Genomic DNA, 18,576 nt, shown 5'->3' with positions numbered 1-18,576 from the left:
ATTCATAGTGGATGACGATCTTAAATCAGGCTGTGTGCGGAGGAGGCTGTGTGGGGAGGGGGCTGCAGCCATGACTGGAAAGAACAGGGATTTTGCAGCATGATTAAAGAAAGTGACACCAGCATCAATTTGGACATTCTGTATGATTCATCACCAAGCTTTGGCATTGAAGAATTTGCAGACTGAAGTATGTAAGGCTCTCAATATGGTTATTAAAATTGTTAATTTTATAAAATCCTGGGCAGTGATCACCAGGGATCCTAGACATCCGTCTGCCATGGAAAAACATAGAATTTGCATTTTTTGCAGAGAATCTTTAGTTTTTACATTTTGTGAAAAAATAAAAACATATACAGTAGTACCTCATTTAGCGGAGCCGCCATTATCCGGCTCTCCATATTAAACACCCTGGGGCTGATGGCGGGAGCCCTGCTATCCCGGGGCTCAGCTGTCAGCCCCAGCTTGGTTAATACGGAGAGCCAGATAATGGAGGCTCAGACAAACAGAGTTCTACTGTATCAATAACATTGTGTTCAACTGATACCTATATATATTGTGGCTAGGGAAACTGAAATTTAATATTTAATTTTAATCACAGAAAAAAACGTGGATTTTTATGTTTCTTATGGAGATTTTTTTTAAAAAATCACAGAAAACTAGAGTGTTTGGTGATCACACACTCTTTTAGTATGTTTTGTGAACAGATGGGCACTGACCACATTCAAGTTTTGTTTCATAGCAAAGTCAGGTGGTTTTGAATTGTGTGATGAAATCAGAATTTTCCTCCTTGGGGAAAACAGACCTTGCAGATTACATATGTAATTGGACTTTTTTATTACATTGGGTTAGCCAGTGGACATATTAGCAAATTGAATGCACTGAACCTAACACTTCAAGGTAGGCATGCAAATATACTAAATACGAAAGAGAAAATCTGGGGATTAATGAAGAAAGTTTGTCTTTGAAGATGCCACATTAAAAAGGGAGTTAGCGAGAGGTTTCCAATATTATCAGACTTTTAAAAAGAACAAAGTGAAAGTAATCGAAATGGAATTAACGACCCAATATTAACTCATTTGTCTGGACTGTATTCCCACTTTGATGAATATTTTCCTGAAGTTGAACACGACTCTCCAGATCGATTGCATTTGAAAGCCATTCTTGGTAACAGCTGACTCACTTCTAACCTTAGATATCTCAGCTCAAGAAAATCACTTAGAATTGTCAAGTGTTAAAAACTGTCGTCAAATTTTCAAATCTGACAAATCAGGAATTCTGGATTTCTGTTAGGGGAGAGTACAAAGAACTCAGTGATAAAGCTATGAAAGTGCTGCTTCCATTTGGTTTAAGTTATTTCTGTGTGTCTGCGTTTTCAGCAATTGTTTCCAGGAAAACTAAACACAGAAATCATTTAAACTTGGAAAACAACTAATACCTGGCACTATCAGAGATTCAACCAAGCATTGCGCAACTATGCAGTTCAGAACAGCCTGTTTTTTCCACTAAAATGTTAGGCTCTGTCCAAAGACACCAAGAAAAAAAACTTCCATAGTTTCAAATTATAGGTTTAAAAACCCAGATTAGATTAGATTATATAATTAAACAAACTGTGTATAGTTAAAGCCACAAACACCATCCAAACTCTAGAGTCCATATGAAGTGAGCTGTAGCTCACGAAAGCTCATGCTAAAATAAATTGGTTAGTCTCTAAGGTGCCACAAGTACTCCTTTTCTTTTTGCATCTTGATTCTATTATCCTGCGTCAGGAAAAAAAAAAAAAGAAAAACAAAAGGCACTTGATATAGGGAGCCACCAAATTTTAAAATATCTGTAAGGGAACTGCAGTACTAAAAAGTTTGTGGACCACAGCTGTAGACCATCTTTAAAACTCTCTTTTATATCTTCCTTTTCTGTCAGAACACATGTATGTATGCAGTTCGTTTCCAAAGAAATGCTTCTGTAAGCTTCTGTAACCCTTCTCTAAACAGAGAGACCTCACACATCATATACAGCTCAAATTTATCCCTTTCTGCAGTTTGCCTTTTTTGGTACCTTAATGGGGAAAAAATGAAACAAACTTCAGTCTCTGTTATTAAATCCATCCATTCTAACTCTGTGTCCCAAATAAGCTAATTCTATCAAATCAAGGTTACACTTTTTCTTTCACGGTTAGCAAAGCCATTTTTATGAGAAGCATCACTGCCGCATGTGGAAGAGATGCTCTGCCCATGTTAGGCTGGCTAAAGAAACATCATCTATATATACATACTAGGCTAATTCACCAATATCCTCTAACACCCAATATATGAAACACTTAAAGGTTATCAGTTTCTCTCTTTCAACATCAGCAGTGCGCAAGGCTACTGCTGTAAGGGACTAGCTGGCATATTTCACTAGCACCAGGATATACCTCTTGCCTTTTTGTCCGCCTATATAGTAGACTCAAAATATCCATCATGACCCTTTGATATTGTTCTTCTGTTATAGGAAGTGGACTTAACCAAACTTTCCAGTTCTCTTCTGTTTCTCTACCTGCTAGCACCCATAACAGGGCTTACAGTATAATTTTACGCTTCATGTACATCAGGCCACTAAAAGTTTGGGATTAGCTTATCTCTTGGTCCATTAAGTGTCTAACTAAGTAAATATAATGGGTGATGCACAGTAGTTTGGACTGGTACCTTTGACAGGACTAATTGCCTGCTTGTTTCCTAAACTTTAATATTCCCCATGGGAACCCACCCCCTTTAGAGAGGATTATTCACTTGTGAATAGCTCTCTTTGCTTCTGTGAGAGCTGCACAGACTCTAGTTATCTGATGAACAGTACATCTGTTGTTCTGGTCGTGGCCTCTTAGGCCACTCTGGAGACAGTATTAGGTAAGTCAAATCCCTCTCAATGGCTCCATCCAGTCTACAGGAATATTTGGAGCGGACATTTCCTCTGTCTCAGGATCAGCCACAATTCAGAACTTTGTTGACAAGAATCTGCTTTATTAACTGCTTCTGTGCCAGAGGTTAACTCAGTCACAGGTTCTGTGTTTGTAGGGGCTGCCTTTTGAGCTTGATGCTGAGTGACAATTAGACAGTTTTGTCCTTGTGACTGTCAATGTTCCTTCCCCACTCTGAACGCTAGGGTACAGATATGGGGACCTGCATGAAAAACCTCCTAAGCTTATCTTTACCATCTTAGGTCAAAACTTCCCCAAGGTACAAAATATTCCACCCTTTGTCCTTGGATTGGCCGCTACCACCACCAAACAAATACTGGTTACTGGGGAAGAGCTGTTCAGAAACATCTTTTCCCCCAAAATACTTCCCAAAACCTTGCACCCCACTTCCTGGACCAGGTTTGGTAAAAAGCCTCACCAATTTGCCTAGGTGATTACAGACCCAGACCCTTGGATCTTAAGAACAATGAACAATCCTCCCAACACTTGCACCCCCCCTTTCCTGGGAAATATTGGATAAAAAGCCTCACCAATTTGCATAGGTGACTACAGACCCAAACCCTTGGATCTGAGAACAATGAAAAAGCATTCAGTTTTCTTACAAGAAGACTTTTAATAGAAATAGAAGTAAAGAAATCACCTCTGTAAAATCAGGATGGTAGATACCTTACAGGGTAATTAGATTCAAAATATAGAGAATCCCTCTAGGCAAAACCTTAAGTTACAAAAAAGGATACACAGACAGAAATAGTTATTCTATTCAGCACAATTCTTTTCTCAGCCATTTAAAGAAATCATAATTAACACATACCTAGCTAGATTACTTACTAAAAGTTCTAAGACTCCATTCCTGGTCTATCCCCGGCAGAAACAGCATATAGAAGCCACACAGACCCCTTTGTTTCTCTCCCTCCTCCCAGCTTTTGAAAGTATCTTGTCTCCTCATTGGTCATTTTGGTCAGGTGCCAGCGAGGTTACCTTTAGCTTCTTAACCCTTTACAGGTGAGAGGAGCTTTCCCCTGGCCAGGAGGGATTTCAAAGGGGTTTACCCTTCCCTTTATAATTATGACAGTGACCAATTTCATTCTCCATAACATCCCTCCTGGAAACTCAATGTGAAGACCTAGGGCCCTTCAGTTTAAGAAAGTTTTAACACAGGGGTTCCCAGACTCTGAACCGTTGTTGGCTTGCAGAGCACTTTCTGGTGGTCCACACAGTGAGGTGGCTGGTCACAAGGTGCTGGCACCTCCTTATTTCCAGCTGCTAATGCATATCACAATCTAGCTACAAACACTTTTAAAAATTAAAGATACTTTTAATACTACTATTTTTCCAGGTAAGCAATTGCCGCAGTGGCCATAGGACTATCATGTGACATAGAATGGAAGGAGAAATGGGGCACAGCACAGTGAACAGGAGGGGAGGTATAATCAGAGAATCACTCTATTGAAATTGAGCCACACTGTGGAGGAGTTTGAGAACCCCTGACATATGTTATTGATATTGCAAAGGAGAGGACAGCATGGAACAAACATAACACAGAGGAGAGACAGCAGTGATAACTATGGAGGCAACAGAAGTGGGAACCTGTGGAGGGCCTGGATCAATGATTCAAATCCATGTATTAAAAGAAAGGCAAATTTTGAATTATGAGGTTATAATCCTCTCAGAGTTTATGATATCACCACACCCAGTAATAGACTTATAGCCCTATAATTCACATTTGTCTGTTACAGCACTTATTCTGGATATATTTTCTTCAAACCCAGAGATTGTCATTTTCTAAAGTTCTTCTCGTCACTACCACAACTGCCAGTGATGAATAATCTCCAGGAGTTATGCAGTGTTGAACATGCAGGTCTATCATAACTGCAAATCTAGCTCTTGATCACGCAATCAGATCTGTTGCAGGGAGGATAGGGTCTGCGAACGCTGAGCAGATTGCAGGCTTGGACCAAATTTGAATGAAACAGTAATACAATTGACTAGCCTTGGATATGACTTTTTTTTTTTAATTGAAACAGAATAAAAAAAGAACTGGAAATTTACAAAGAAGATGACTTGGAAAATGTTTGTGAAGCTCTTCAAACAGAAATTGAATTTCTGCAGATGGTATGCTATTTTTATTGAGCGCTCCTAATTTCCATTAATTTTAGGCCCACCATTTGCAAACTGCCAAGAGCCCCATTTTTCACTGAAAAGGGAAAGTCAGAAAAAAATTACCTGTTAAGACTGAGAAATTTTCAGCAAAAGATGCAGGGATTTAGTTGTAGGGCCACCATTAATATTAGCCTCTTGAATGCTGAACAGACCATGGAGGATGAGCTACATTGATCCTAGAGAGCAACCTTTATTTAAATAGACATGTTGCAATTGGGCCACAGAGGAGGACAACTCTCATGTACTTACTGAATGTTGTAAACTCATAGGGTTCTTTATGGAAACTGACTAGAGAAGACTGCATATTTTCTTCTAAATATCAACCTTTTCTTCAATTTTCATAACTGTTAGTTTGTGTTACATTAGCTTTATTTATTCAGCACTTGTGAATTTATGAATTTTACTACTCTTAATATTAGTTTTTTAAAAGTAGGGGACAAACACATTGCAGGTAAATACTTTAAGGGTCTCATTTTCAGGAGTGAAGGGGTTTTGGTTGATGTATTTTGGAGTCTGGTCTAGCTACTGTTTGATGATACAACTGCCACTAGGGGGAAAAAATGTGGCATCAGTGACAGGATATGGTTTATTTGGATGTATGTACATTGGTTTTAATGAACAGTAAAAATGTTTGTGCCAGAGTAGTTTATTGCATAACGCTTTATTTGGAAGGATGGTAACCTTGAACCTCATTCATTAACTTTATCATGAGCAAGTAAAACAAAGTTTTGTAAAATGCAAACTTCTACTTTTTTGATTTCTCAGAGGTCTAAAACAGATCTAAAATGTACACTCTCAAGCAAGGCCGGGAATAATAATGCTGGCAGATGCTCATATACTATGATGACAGGGGTCACATAAATACACAGAGTGAGATTAAACTCTCAAAATGAGATGCCTAACGGAAATGCTCAACTTTAAATATAGCAATGTAGCTATACTAATCTTAAAGCTGATTGAGGTGGTTTGGGAACGTTACATACTTCACTATGTATAGGATGTTGTATATGATGTGTAAACAAAATAAATTTCATTTGGTATCCTGGTACATTACATATGATACAAAGAAATTCAGTCTTCTTAAAATTCAAGGGCTAGATTTTGGCATTAGGCCACTGTGGGTATGTCTTCACTGAAGTTAAACATCCGTGGCTGTCCCGCATCAGCTGGCTACAGAGCTGTTTAATTACAGTGTATATGTTAGGCTTGGGTTGGAGCCTGGACTCTGGGACCCCATTAGGGGACATCCTTCTGGGACCCCATAGCCCAAGCCAGTTGACATAGGACAGCCACAGGTGTTTAATTGCTATGTAGACATACCCATGTGTTGGGGACAAGGGAGCAGGAGCTGTGCAAAGACAATAGTTCGCAAAAAGAAAAGGAGTACTTGTGGCACTTTAGAGACTAACCAATTTATTTGAGCATAAGCTTTTGTGAGCTACAGCTCACTTCATCGGATGCATCGAATGCTCAAATAAATTGTTTAGTCTCTAAGGTGCCACAAGTACTCCTTTTCTTTTTGCGAACACAGACTAACATGGCTGATACTCTGAAAATAGTTCCCAAAGGTATTGTACCCAAGACAGGCATGTTGTTTTTGACTCCTGTGAAAGAGTACACACAGCAACAATATCTAGTATACCTCTTTAAAGAGAGTGGTGAATACTCCTGGCCACATACTAGCCCAAGTCAGCTGACATATGGTGGAGGTTGTGACCATGTCCTTGCCCTTTTAAGTTATTTATAAAGAATAGTCTCACAATTAGAATTTGTTTCATATATTTCAAATTAACATGCATGTATCTTTCTTTTTTGCAGAAATTATCACAAAAGTCTTCAGGCAAATAAATAATTTACAGAAGATTGATTTAAATGTCACAGAAACCAGTCTTTGCAGTACTTTAGCTACACACATTTTAGTAAGCCTTTGTTGTTACGCTATCACCCTTCATATTTCTTGTTGGGAAAACAAAGATTCTCCTTTTGCTGTTTATTAATGTGGGCATTTGGTTACTTCAAAAATAATATTTTTCCTGTTTTGGCAGTGATCCCATTCTCATATTCAACAGGCATCCCTGCCTAGGCTGTTCCTTTACCATCTCTGAATATGGCACACAAGCCAGTACAGATACAGTAGAGTCCATAACTAACTCCATTCTGAGTGTACCATTTTCCCTGTGTATCCACTTTCATCATATTCCTCCTCTTACTAGGAAAGGTAATAGCCTGGGTCTCCTCTAAGACAGACACTTATGCTGCCAGCAGGAGAAATTTACATGCCATATGGTTATTTATACCTTAAAAGCTCAATTGTGCAAGCTTCATAAAGCAGGCCATAACCCAGAAGTACAAAGATGAAAGTACAAAATAACTTCTATAGAGTGGCAGCAATCACAAAGCCACTCTGCTAGTAGGTACATGTTTTCTAATCCACCCCCCCCCCATCACTATCTTAATTCTCATCAGTTAACATTACAGACTAAATCCTATTTTCATATATAAGTATAAGTAACTGTGCTGTTTGATGAGGATTTCCTTGGGGTTTAAGTTTAAGGAATCCTCCCCTACCCAATGCTGTATGATCCATGATTGCCACTTTAGCCTCAGGGCTGCAGGTCCATTGCCCAGGGTACTCCACAGATGTGGAGGAAGCCAGGGGAGTGATGGGGAGGGTGGATCTATTTGTCCACAGTGAAATACTGTATCCAAGCTCCACAACCCATATTTTCTTACAGTTTTTGGAAATTGACCCCCCCCCTTGTGTCTGAGATGGAGGGAAAGAGTTTGATAGCAGTTTTGTCCGTGTATGGATTGCAGAATTGGTCCCAAAACATATTCTAAAACCACTTAGTCATATAAAATAGGAATTATTACCATTACCAATAACTATTGCTGTTAAAGTTCATGATGACAGTTGACTTCATAATTAATATTAAAGTGTTTTTTCATGGGAATCCTTTTAGGCCTTGATTCAGCACAACACTTAAGTATAAGCTTAACTTTAAGCATATCAGTAGTCACAGTGACTTCAATAAAACTAGTTGCCTATTTAAAGTTACGCGAGTGCTCCAGTCCTTTGCTGAACTGAGTCAAATTAAGAGGTGTTGTATAAGGAGACATAAGTTATGTCAGAGAACCTCAAGGTGGCTAAAATGGTGTAATTTACATGGTATGGGACTGGAAGAAAGTGAAAATTACATAAATCTGGGCCTTCTCTGTACTGGGATTAGGATTTTCCTGCCTTGTTTATTCAGATAATGTCATTGTCATTGATTGTACTAGCCATGAGAATCAACTGACTAGGATTTGACTCCTAATCTGGTGAAAACCTGTTATTAATATTCAATCTCAGTATGCATGTGTTTAAATTGTTCATTTACAAGTGTTCCTTGTGTCTTTTTTCCGATGGTATTATTTACGGGTAGCTATTCAGCCCAAACATGTAAAGTATACATGTAATAGATGTTAAATAAAAAAAGTATTTGAATAGCGTATGAATAAAATTCAAATGAGTGATATGAGCAGTATTATCCAATTAAAAATATTTGCAAAAGTTGGATTTTTTGTCTACATGAACCTGAGGAGAACATGGTGAGGCCTTTAGTGCCAATGCTAACTAAAGAAAAGCTGGGGTGAGGATTTCCTAGTTTGACAGCAAGGTCTAACATGATAAATAATTTTGCTGTTAGTTCAGCTAAAGACAATTAGAGATACAGACAACTATTTTACAGCCTTTACTCAGGCAAAACACTTCAGGGTGTTTTCCCTTAGAAATGACTGTAGGATTACGCATTTAAAAGACATTTAGTATCCCCATTTCCCCCAGATGACAACGGAATAAACAAAAAAAATCACAGCCAAAAGAGAGAGTCAACAACAGAGGCTCCTAATCTTGTGTCCATTGAAGTAGATGGTGATACAGTAGTATAATTGACTACACTGAGTGCAGGATCAGGTAGGTCTAATCTAGGGGTTCTCAAACTGGGGGTCAGGACCCCTCAGGGTGGGTACGAGGTTATTATATGGGGAGGTCGCAAGCTGTCAGCCTCCACCCCAAACTCTGCTTTGCATCCAGTTATACATAATGGTGTTAAATATATTTAAAAGTGTTTTTAATTTATAAGGAGGGGGGTCATACTCACAGGCTTGCTATGTGAAAAGGGTCACCAGTACAAAAGTTAGAGAGCCACTGGTCTAATCATTCATGGCAAGTGTGAAGAGGTACACTCACCACGGGTAGCACCTCCTATCTCTACATTTGGAGATCAGCTTTTACCAACTCTGGCCTCCCCCTTCTGTCGGTTACTCATGCTGTGACTCCCCCCACAACTCGGAACGCTCCCTCTTCCTGACTCGGCCCTCTGGCCAGGCCACTGTGGATATGTCTACACAGTAATTACAAATCCGCAGCTGGCCCTGTAGACCTTTGGGCTTGGGCTGGAGCCTAGACTCTAGGACCCTGTGAGATGGTAGGGCCCCAGAGCTAGGGCTACAGCCTGAGCCCAAACATCTACTGTGCAATTAAACAACCCCACAGCCCAACCCCCATGAGCCTGAGTCAGCTGGCACAGGCCAGCTGCAGGTGTCTAATTGTAATGTAGACATACACTTAATAGTCCTCCCCTTCCACTGTAACAAAGTCCCTGTGGGCCAGCTGGTGTTTCCAACAATCCTGTGCCACTTCCCAATGGCTGGTAAGGGAACCCAGCCCATTCTCTACACTGGGTTCTAGCCTAGGGACCCTATAACATGCAGTTAAGTTCTGCTCAGTCCCACTCCTTGCTGCTGCTCCCCTGGGCTTCTTCCTACGCAGCACTCTCAGGCTTTCTTTCCCCCACAATTCTTCTAGGATTGACCCTTCTTCCAAGTCTCATTCTCCCTTTTGGATTTTCTGCTCACAGAAAGTGACTACAGACACTCTCCCTACAGCCTCCTGCTCTAAATTTCCTGGCTTTATAGGAAGGAGCCTGCTCCTACCTAGCTGGGCTTCATGTTCACTTAAGCCTGGTTCTCCCTCCAGGTGCAGCCTCTCAAGCCCACATTAACCCTTTCAGGGCCTGTGTGGGGTGCACACTCCCATCACAGCATGTTTGGCAATGATATAAATAGCAGTAGTTCTACTTTTTCTGATCAGCATGCTCTAGCATATTCTCAGTTAAAATACAAATGACAGCTGGTCAGCTAACCAAATTCCTATAAATCTCATCACATTAGCTGGGGATTTGTCAACCTCTTATTGATGGGATATTATACATTGTATTTTTGTTTGTTTTTTTCTAAATTGCTAATTTTCCGTTTTTATTTTAGATGTAAGGCCAAGGCAAATAGCCTTCTCTGTGGCAATATGTGCAATATACCATACACAGAAAAGCAATTAAGTTTAACACCATCTTCTGCTATCAAAAGATAACTGGTTACCGGGCCAGAAATAAAAATTCTAAGGCCCAAACAGTCAAAAGTAGCCACTTGGCACCCCAGTTTTGGAGTTGCTAACTTGAGATGCCTTGGGTCTGATTCTCAGAGACGCTGAACCACACATTTGCATCCATTGATTTCAGCTGGAATTATGGGTCTTTCTTTTACACATGATGTCATAAATATAAAGGGGAGGTAAACCCCTTTAAAATCCCTCCTGGCCAGAGGAAAAATCCTCTCACCTGTAAAGGGTTAAGAAGCTAAAGGTAACCTTGCTGGCACCTGACCAAAATGACCAATGAGGAGACAAGATACTTTCAAAAGCTGGGAGGAGGGAGAAAAACAAAGGGTCTGTGTTTGTATGATGCTTTGTTGGGGACAGAACAGGAATAGAGTCTTAAAACTTAGTAAGTAATCTAGCTAGGTATGTGTTAGATTATGATTCCTTTAAATGGCTGAGAAAATAGCTGTGCTGAATAGAATGAATATTCCTGTCTGTGTATCTCTTTTGTAATTTAAGGTTTTGCCTAGAGGGATTCTCTATGTTTTGAATCTAATTACCCTGTAAGGTATCTACCATTCTGATTTTACAGAGGTGATTCCTTTACTTCTATTAAAAGTCTTCTTGTAAGAAAACTGAATGCTTTTTCATTGCCCTAAGATCCAAGGGTTTGGGTCTGTGGTCACCTATGCAAATTGGTGAGGATTTTTACCAAACCTTGTCCAGGAAGTGGGGTGCAAGGATTGGGAGGATTTTGGGGGGAAAGATGTGTCCAAACTCTGTTTTTTCAGGAACCCAGATAAAGTTTGGTGGTGGCAGTGGAAATCCAAGGGCAAAGGGTAAAATTAATTTGTACCTTGGGGAAGTTTTAACCTAAGCTGGTAAAAGTAAGCTTAGGAGGTTTTCATGTAGGTCCTCACATCTGTACCCTAGAGTTCAGAGTAGGGGAGGAACCTTGACACATGAGCTAGCAATACTATTTTCATCGATTGTCAAAAACACTAAAATTATACTTACGTTCTTGTTAAAGGTACTAAATGCATCACATTTCATTCATTTTCATTTTTTTAAAATATCAAACAGGTTCAGAGGAATATTTACAACCCCCAACCACTTGTGATTTTTCATCCACTCCTGTAAATTGATTACCAGTTACCAGCAGTCTCTACTGTTGCTATAATCTCACCTACAGGGCAAACCTGTCGGTCACTCATGCTTCAAAAGTAGGCTGAGTTGTTCAAACTTTATTTAAAAACCTGATGTGGGAGCTACTTCATTTCTTCCAATTCATCGTTTTAAGTGTTTAAAGTCCTAAGCAACTTATTTGGAAAAGGGTGTCATGATAGTGCTCTATGTCTTTATGTATGTAAAAAATTCTAGAAGTTGATATTTAAGAATTTAGTTACTGGGTTTTGCAGAATCAATAAAACTTCTTGATGTTGGGCACTGCAAATGGGTTTCACTATGCAGCTCTTTACATCAGCTCTTAACAGAGGGCAAGAGGGCTGCAGGCTTTGCTTGCCTTTACAGTTCAAAAATGCTGTAATTTACTTAAATATTAGTGTAAAAAAAGAGAACAGGGTAGATAAAAGCACACTAATAAACTGTAGTGTGCTTCAGCAGTGCCCACACGAACAGTCAGTGGGTAGCAGAGTGGTACAGGATAGATTTACACCCCAATTTGCTGAAAACTAAATGTTTGTGTAAACAGGCCCAAAACTTCCAAGCAGGATGGAATGTATAAAGATATTTCAGACAAATCAAACTAAATACAGTAAACAGACACACTGAAAGTGAGGCTTGTTCTTGTTTGAGATCAGGATTTTACAGTCATTAAATTCTTCTTTCTATGGTTCATAAATTCTTGTTAGTATAGAGTAGAAAATTTGGGCAGTCCTGGTTATCATTCACAATAGGAGGTTTTGTAAAAGGAAAACTTTAGTGCCATCTGCTGGTCTGTACCCTACAAAACAACTTAAACAGGATATCAAACAGGTTTAATTTTTTATTACACTTTTTCATTTAATATAAAATGTTTTCTTTCTTGTACAATCATTTTTATTTCATTACTTTTAATCAGATACTTCATATTAAAACTTGTACATCTTTAATTTCCCTTTCTAAATCTTACAGGCACTGATATTAGATGTATTTCCGGGAATAACGTGAAACAGCATATAGTAGGTGTGTTCTAGCAACACTCTGTCCCTATGAAGAATGGGCATTCTTATTTTATAAGAAAATTATCAGAGCCTATATGAAGATCAAGTTTCATATCAACAACATTCCAAAATATCAGGTTTCAGAGTAACAGCCATGTTAGTCTGTATTCGCAAAAAGAAAAGGAGTACTTGTGGCACCTTAGAGACTAACCAATTTATTTGAGCATGAGCTTTCATGAGCTACAGCTCACTTCATCGGATGCATACCGTGGAAACTGCAGCAGACTTTATATATACACAGAGAATATGAAACAATACCTCCTCCCACCCCACTGTCCTGCTGGTAATAGCTTATCTAAAGTAATCATCAGGTTAGGCCATTTCCAGCACAAATCCAGGTTTTCTCACCCTCCACCCCCCCACACAAATTCACTCTCCTGCTGGTGATAGCCCATCCAAAGTGACAACTCTACACAATGTGCATGATAATCAAGTTAGGCCATTTCCTGCACAAATCCAGGTTCTCTCACTCCCTCACCCCCCTCCAAAAACCCACCCCCATACACACACAAACTCACTCTCCTGCTGGTAATAGCTCATCCAAACTGACCACTCTCCAAGTTTAAATCCAAGTTAAACCAGAACATCTGGGGGGGGGGGGTAGGAAAAAACAAGAGGAAATAGGCTACCTTGCATAATGACTTAGCCACTCCCAATCTCTATTTAAGCCTAAATTAATAGTATCCAATTTGCAAATGAATTCCAATTCAGCAGTTTCTCGCTGGAGTCTGGATTTGAAGTTTTTTTGTTTTAAGATAGCGACCTTCATGTCTGTGATTGCGTGACCAGAGAGATTGAAGTGTTCTCCGACTGGTTTATGAATGTTATAATTCTTGACATCTGATTTGTGTCCATTTATTCTTTTACGTAGAGACTGTCCAGTTTGACCAATGTACATGGCAGAGGGGCATTGCTGGCACATGATGGCATATATCACATTGGTGGATGTGCAGGTGAACGATATCACACTGCATTCATGAGTTTGCACTGTACAATGAAACAAAGCCAAGGGACATGTTGAATAGGGTATGGGCAGCCTAATGACATCTCTTGAGCTAATGGTTCCATTCCAGAGACCAGACAGGGCAATGAAGGGGCCTCATCAGGTTAAAAAAAAAAAGAAAAAGGAAAAAAAAAATCACCCTCCATATCTTCCCCCAAAACTAAACAAAGAGAGCCTCCTTCACCTAAATTGCAGTGGGTCCCGAGTAACTGCAGATGATCATCTGCATGCACACTCTGTAATTTTTTAAGCCAGTTCAGACTTTCCCATTCCCAGTTGAATACAGAGGAATGGGCATGATTCCAGTCTTTAATCCATAATAAGATCAGTGGCAGTGAATGAAGACTAGTCATGGCTAGAAATGTGAGGAATTCAGTTATAAGAACTTTCCTCCTCACTTCAAGTGGTTTTGAAGCTCTCTGGTGGAAAGAGTTAAGTTTCTTTTTTGTGACCTGCAGAAGGCTGGGTTTCCTCCTGAAAAATCTTACTGAGAAGCCTGGCCTTCATGGGCTTGTGATGCTCAGAAAGACAGACTGAGCTCTTCTGATTCATCAGCACAGTTTGATTTTTCCATTAGTGAAAAAAGCCTGTCTTTATGCACAGGAAGGAGTATTTCAAATAAATCTTTAAAAATCAGATCACAGTCATGAACACTTTAAAATTTTGCCCTTGTCAAAAAAAAAAGTATATTTTTCTTGAAATATTCATTTTCCTGTTAAGATTCTTCCCTTGATCAAGCCAATATGAGACCATTTTGACTCTGTATGTGATGAGAGAGATTACACAAACTATTTGCAATTTTTTTCCATTTACTGCTACATGACATTCACATGTTGAAAATATTCATTAATGGCCTGATCCTGCATTTCTTTCTTAGGCACAACTCTCATAGACTGTAATGAGGGTACTGAGTGAGTTAGAGCTGCAGGATCTGTCCTTCACTATGTCTGTACTGTATATAGAGTAATGTCTTTCTGAAATGAAACTGACAATACAATAAATATCAGCTAAGCCATAACTTTTTGCTGTCCATCTGCAGACTGCTACATTCATGTACTTGAAATCCACCATACTGCCATCACCATTTAATCAGTTAGGGCACATGTCACATATTTCAAGATAAACTGCAGCACAATGCTGTTTCTGTAATCTCCAGTTTAAAGGACAAATTCCTCACAACATGAAGATGTTAAGTGCACCTCAGCTCTAGTACTCCACAGTCACTTCACCTAATAGGAGGCTGTATTTGAAATGTGTATAGTGATGCGTTGCTCAGAACCCCTGATGGAAAATTCCAGGAATTGGATACTGACGTTTGTTGATAATAAGAGTTCCCTGTATCATAGCAGGTAACTGTACAGTTTGTCTGCTAACTCTCTGCAAGCTCAGTGAAATACATGGAATTACACAGTTTACACATCAGTAATGGACTTGGCCCTACATACCCCTCTGTTCCAAACCAGGAATATTTACAGGTTTTACTATCTTAGAGTTCTTCTCAGGTAGCATTCGCAAAGAGAGTTCATCTTTCTCCTACTTCCCCTGTTAAAGGTCTATGGGCTGGATCATCTTCTCTGCCTCCACAAGTCTGGTGGTTCTAATTGAGGGGTGTATAGGAAGGGCTAGGTCTGGGGGACTGTTGAACTCTTCCTAAAGTGCACTGCTGAGACTGAGCTCTCCCTAAGGTGAGCTCTCCAACAGTGGCCAATGCCAGATGCTTCAAAGAGAATGAACAGAACTTGGCAATTATTGAGTGATCCACTCCTGTTGTCCAGTCCCAGCATCTGGCAGTTAGAGGTTTAGGGACACCCAGAGCATGCATTCCTGACCATCTTGGCTAACAGCCACTGATGGAACTATCCTCCATGAACTTCTTATTCTTTTTTGAATCCAGTTATGCTTTTGGCCTTCGCAACATCCCCTGGCAACAACTTCCACAGGTTGACCGTCTGTTGTGTGAAGAATTACTTTCTTTTGCTTGTTTTTAAACCTCCTGCCTATCAATTTCATTGGGTGACCCTTGCTTCTTGTGAAGGGATAAATAACACTTTCTTCTTCACCTTCTCCCCACCATTCAAGATTTTATTGACCTTTAGCATATCCCCCTTGGTCGTCTCCTTTCCAAGCAGAACAGCCCCAGTCTTTTTAATCTCTCCTCATATGGAAGCTGTTCCATACCCTTAATCATTTTTGTTGCCCTTCTCTGTGCCTTTCCATTTCTAATATATCTTTTTTGAGATGGGGCCATCAGGACTACACACAGTATTCAAGCTGTGGGCATACCATGGATTTATATAGTGGTATTATGATATTTACTGTCTTATTATCTATCCCTTTCCTAAATGTCCCTAATATTCTGTTAGCTTTTTTGACTGCTGCTGCACAGAGAGGATTTTTCAGAGAACTATCCACAATGACACCAGGATCTCCTTCTTGAGTGGTAACAATTAATTTAGACCCCCCCCCCCATCATTGTGTATGTATAGTTGGGTTTACGTTTTCCAATGTGCATTACTTTGCATTTATCAACACTGAATTTCATCTGCCATTTTGTTGCCCAGTCACCCAGTTTTGTGAGATCCCTTTGTAACTCTTCGCAACCTGCTTTGGACTTAACTATCTTGAGTAATTTTATATCATCTGCAAACTCCTCACAGTTTACTCCTTTTACTAGATCATTTATGAATATGTTGAACAGAACTAGTCCCAATACAGATTCCTGGGGAATACTGCTATTTACCCTCTATGTTCTGAAAACTTATTATTTATTCCTACTTTTTGTTTCCTATCTTTTAACCAGTTACTGATTTATGAGAGGACCATCTCTCTTACCCCATTACTGCTTAGTTTGCTGAAGAGCCTTTTGTGAGGGAACCTTTTTCAAAGGACTTCTGAAAGCGCAAGTACATCATATCAGCTTGCTCACCCTTGTCCATGTTTGTTGACCCTCTCAAAGAATTCTAATAGATTGGTGACGCATGATTTCCCTTTACAAAAGCCACGTTGACTCTTCCTCAACCAATCATGTTCATCTATGCATCTGATAATTCTGTTCTTTACTATAGTTTCAAATAATTTGCTGGTACTGAAGTTAGGCTTACCAGCCTGTAACTGCCAGGATCACTTCTGGAGCCTTTTTTTAAAAAATTGGTGTCACACTTGGTACAGAAGCTGAGTTAAATGATAGGTTATATACCACACAGCTAGTAGTTCTGCAATTTTATATTGAGTTCCTTCAGAATTCGAACTCTTGGGTGAATACTATCTGGTCCTGGTGACTTATCACTATTTTATTTACGAATTTGAACCAAAACCTCCCCTACTGTCATCTCAATCTGAGACAGTTCCTCAGATTTGCCACCTAAAAAGAATGGCTCAGGTGTGGGACTCTCCCTCACGTCGCCTGCAGTGAAGACTAATGCAAAGAATTCATTTATCTGCTTTGCAATGGCCTTGTTTTCCCGTAGTGCTCCTTTCCCGTAGTGCTCCCCACAATTGTCCAGAGGCTCCACTGATCGTTTGGCAGGCTTCCTGCTTCTGATGTACTTAATTTTTTTTTATTTTTATTTTTTTTTGGTTTATATGAGTTTTTTGTTAATTGAATTTCTAATTATTTTTTGACCTGTACTTTTACACTTCACTTGCCAGAGTTTATGCTCCTTTCTATTTTACTCATTAGGATTTGAATTCCAATTTCTAAGGGATGCCATTTTACCCCTAGCTGCCCCCTTTTACTCTGTTTAGCCATGGTGGCACATTTCGGTCCTCTTACTTTGTTTTTTTATTATTATTATTATTGATTGGGGGTATACATTAAATTTGAGCATCTATTATGGTGTTTTTTAAAAGTTTCCATGCAGTTTGGTGAGCTCACAATGAGTTACGTGCGAGGTGGAATACAATGATATTTCTCCATTGTTGACATCAACTGTCAATTCACATGTCTACTGTGGCCATTGGGATGCATATACAGTACTTCTACTTGAAGCACATAGGCTAGAATCAAGACAAACAGATGCAAAGACAAATTAATACAAACATCATAAAAGAGTCTGTGGACCTCATGACAGTCATTTCAAGAAAACAAAAGTATAGGTCAATAGAAGCATACAAGCATATCAAAGTACGTAACTAAAATGCTGTCATGCACAATATCACTAAACTACTGAGCTCTAAATCAGTGACATCTGTCACATTCACAAGCTATTATGGCTTTCCCATGAACTACCAACCCATAGATTTATCCTGTAATAGGTGTAGTATAATGTCTCCATCTGGAGACTTATATAGTTTATAGTAGCATTAGGCAAGGGATATATTGGTTATATAGACAACCCATGAAATGTGTGAAAACCTGGGTAAATAAATGTTTCAGGTTTAGTGGTGTCTCATTAAATAACCTCTACTCCGAGTCAAGATTCCCCTGTTTATGCATCCAAGGATCACATTAGCCCTTTGGCCATATTGTCATGTCTGCGACCTCATGTTCAGCTGACTATCCACCACAAGCCCCAAATCTTTTTTAGACACACTGCTTCTCAGGAGAGTCCCCAGTATGGCCAATATTCTTTGTTTCTAGAAGTATACATTTACATTTAGCCATATTAAACACATACTGTTTGCTTGTGCTTATCAAAAGATCCAGCTCCCTCTGAATCAGGAACCCATCCTCTTCATTATGTACCACTCCCCCAACTTGTGTGTTGTCTGCAAACTTTATCAGTGATGATGTTATGTGTTTTTCCAGGTCACTGATAAATATTAAATACTGTAGGGCCAAAAAACATATCCCTGCAGGACCCCAGCAGACACACACCCTCTCAGT

General features: G+C 39.4%; 1 protein-coding gene across 1 annotated transcript in view; it reads left to right on the top strand.

Moving 5' to 3' along the window:
• CCDC172 (coiled-coil domain containing 172) overlaps window positions 1-18,576 on the top strand; it is a 65,158-nt gene that overhangs the window by 26,954 nt on the left and 19,628 nt on the right. Inside the window, exon 9 of the mRNA XM_077822868.1 lies at window positions 4,975-5,062. Within this exon, the coding sequence (XP_077678994.1) occupies window positions 4,975-5,062 (88 nt within the window). The remainder of the gene's footprint in view (window positions 1-4,974; window positions 5,063-18,576) is intronic.

Source organism: Eretmochelys imbricata, chromosome 7, assembly GCF_965152235.1.
Source record: "Eretmochelys imbricata isolate rEreImb1 chromosome 7, rEreImb1.hap1, whole genome shotgun sequence".
NCBI classification, from domain to species: domain Eukaryota; kingdom Metazoa; phylum Chordata; order Testudines; family Cheloniidae; genus Eretmochelys; species Eretmochelys imbricata.
Note: the sequence above shows the minus strand (reverse complement) of the source record. Positions and strands in the feature narration are given on the sequence as shown.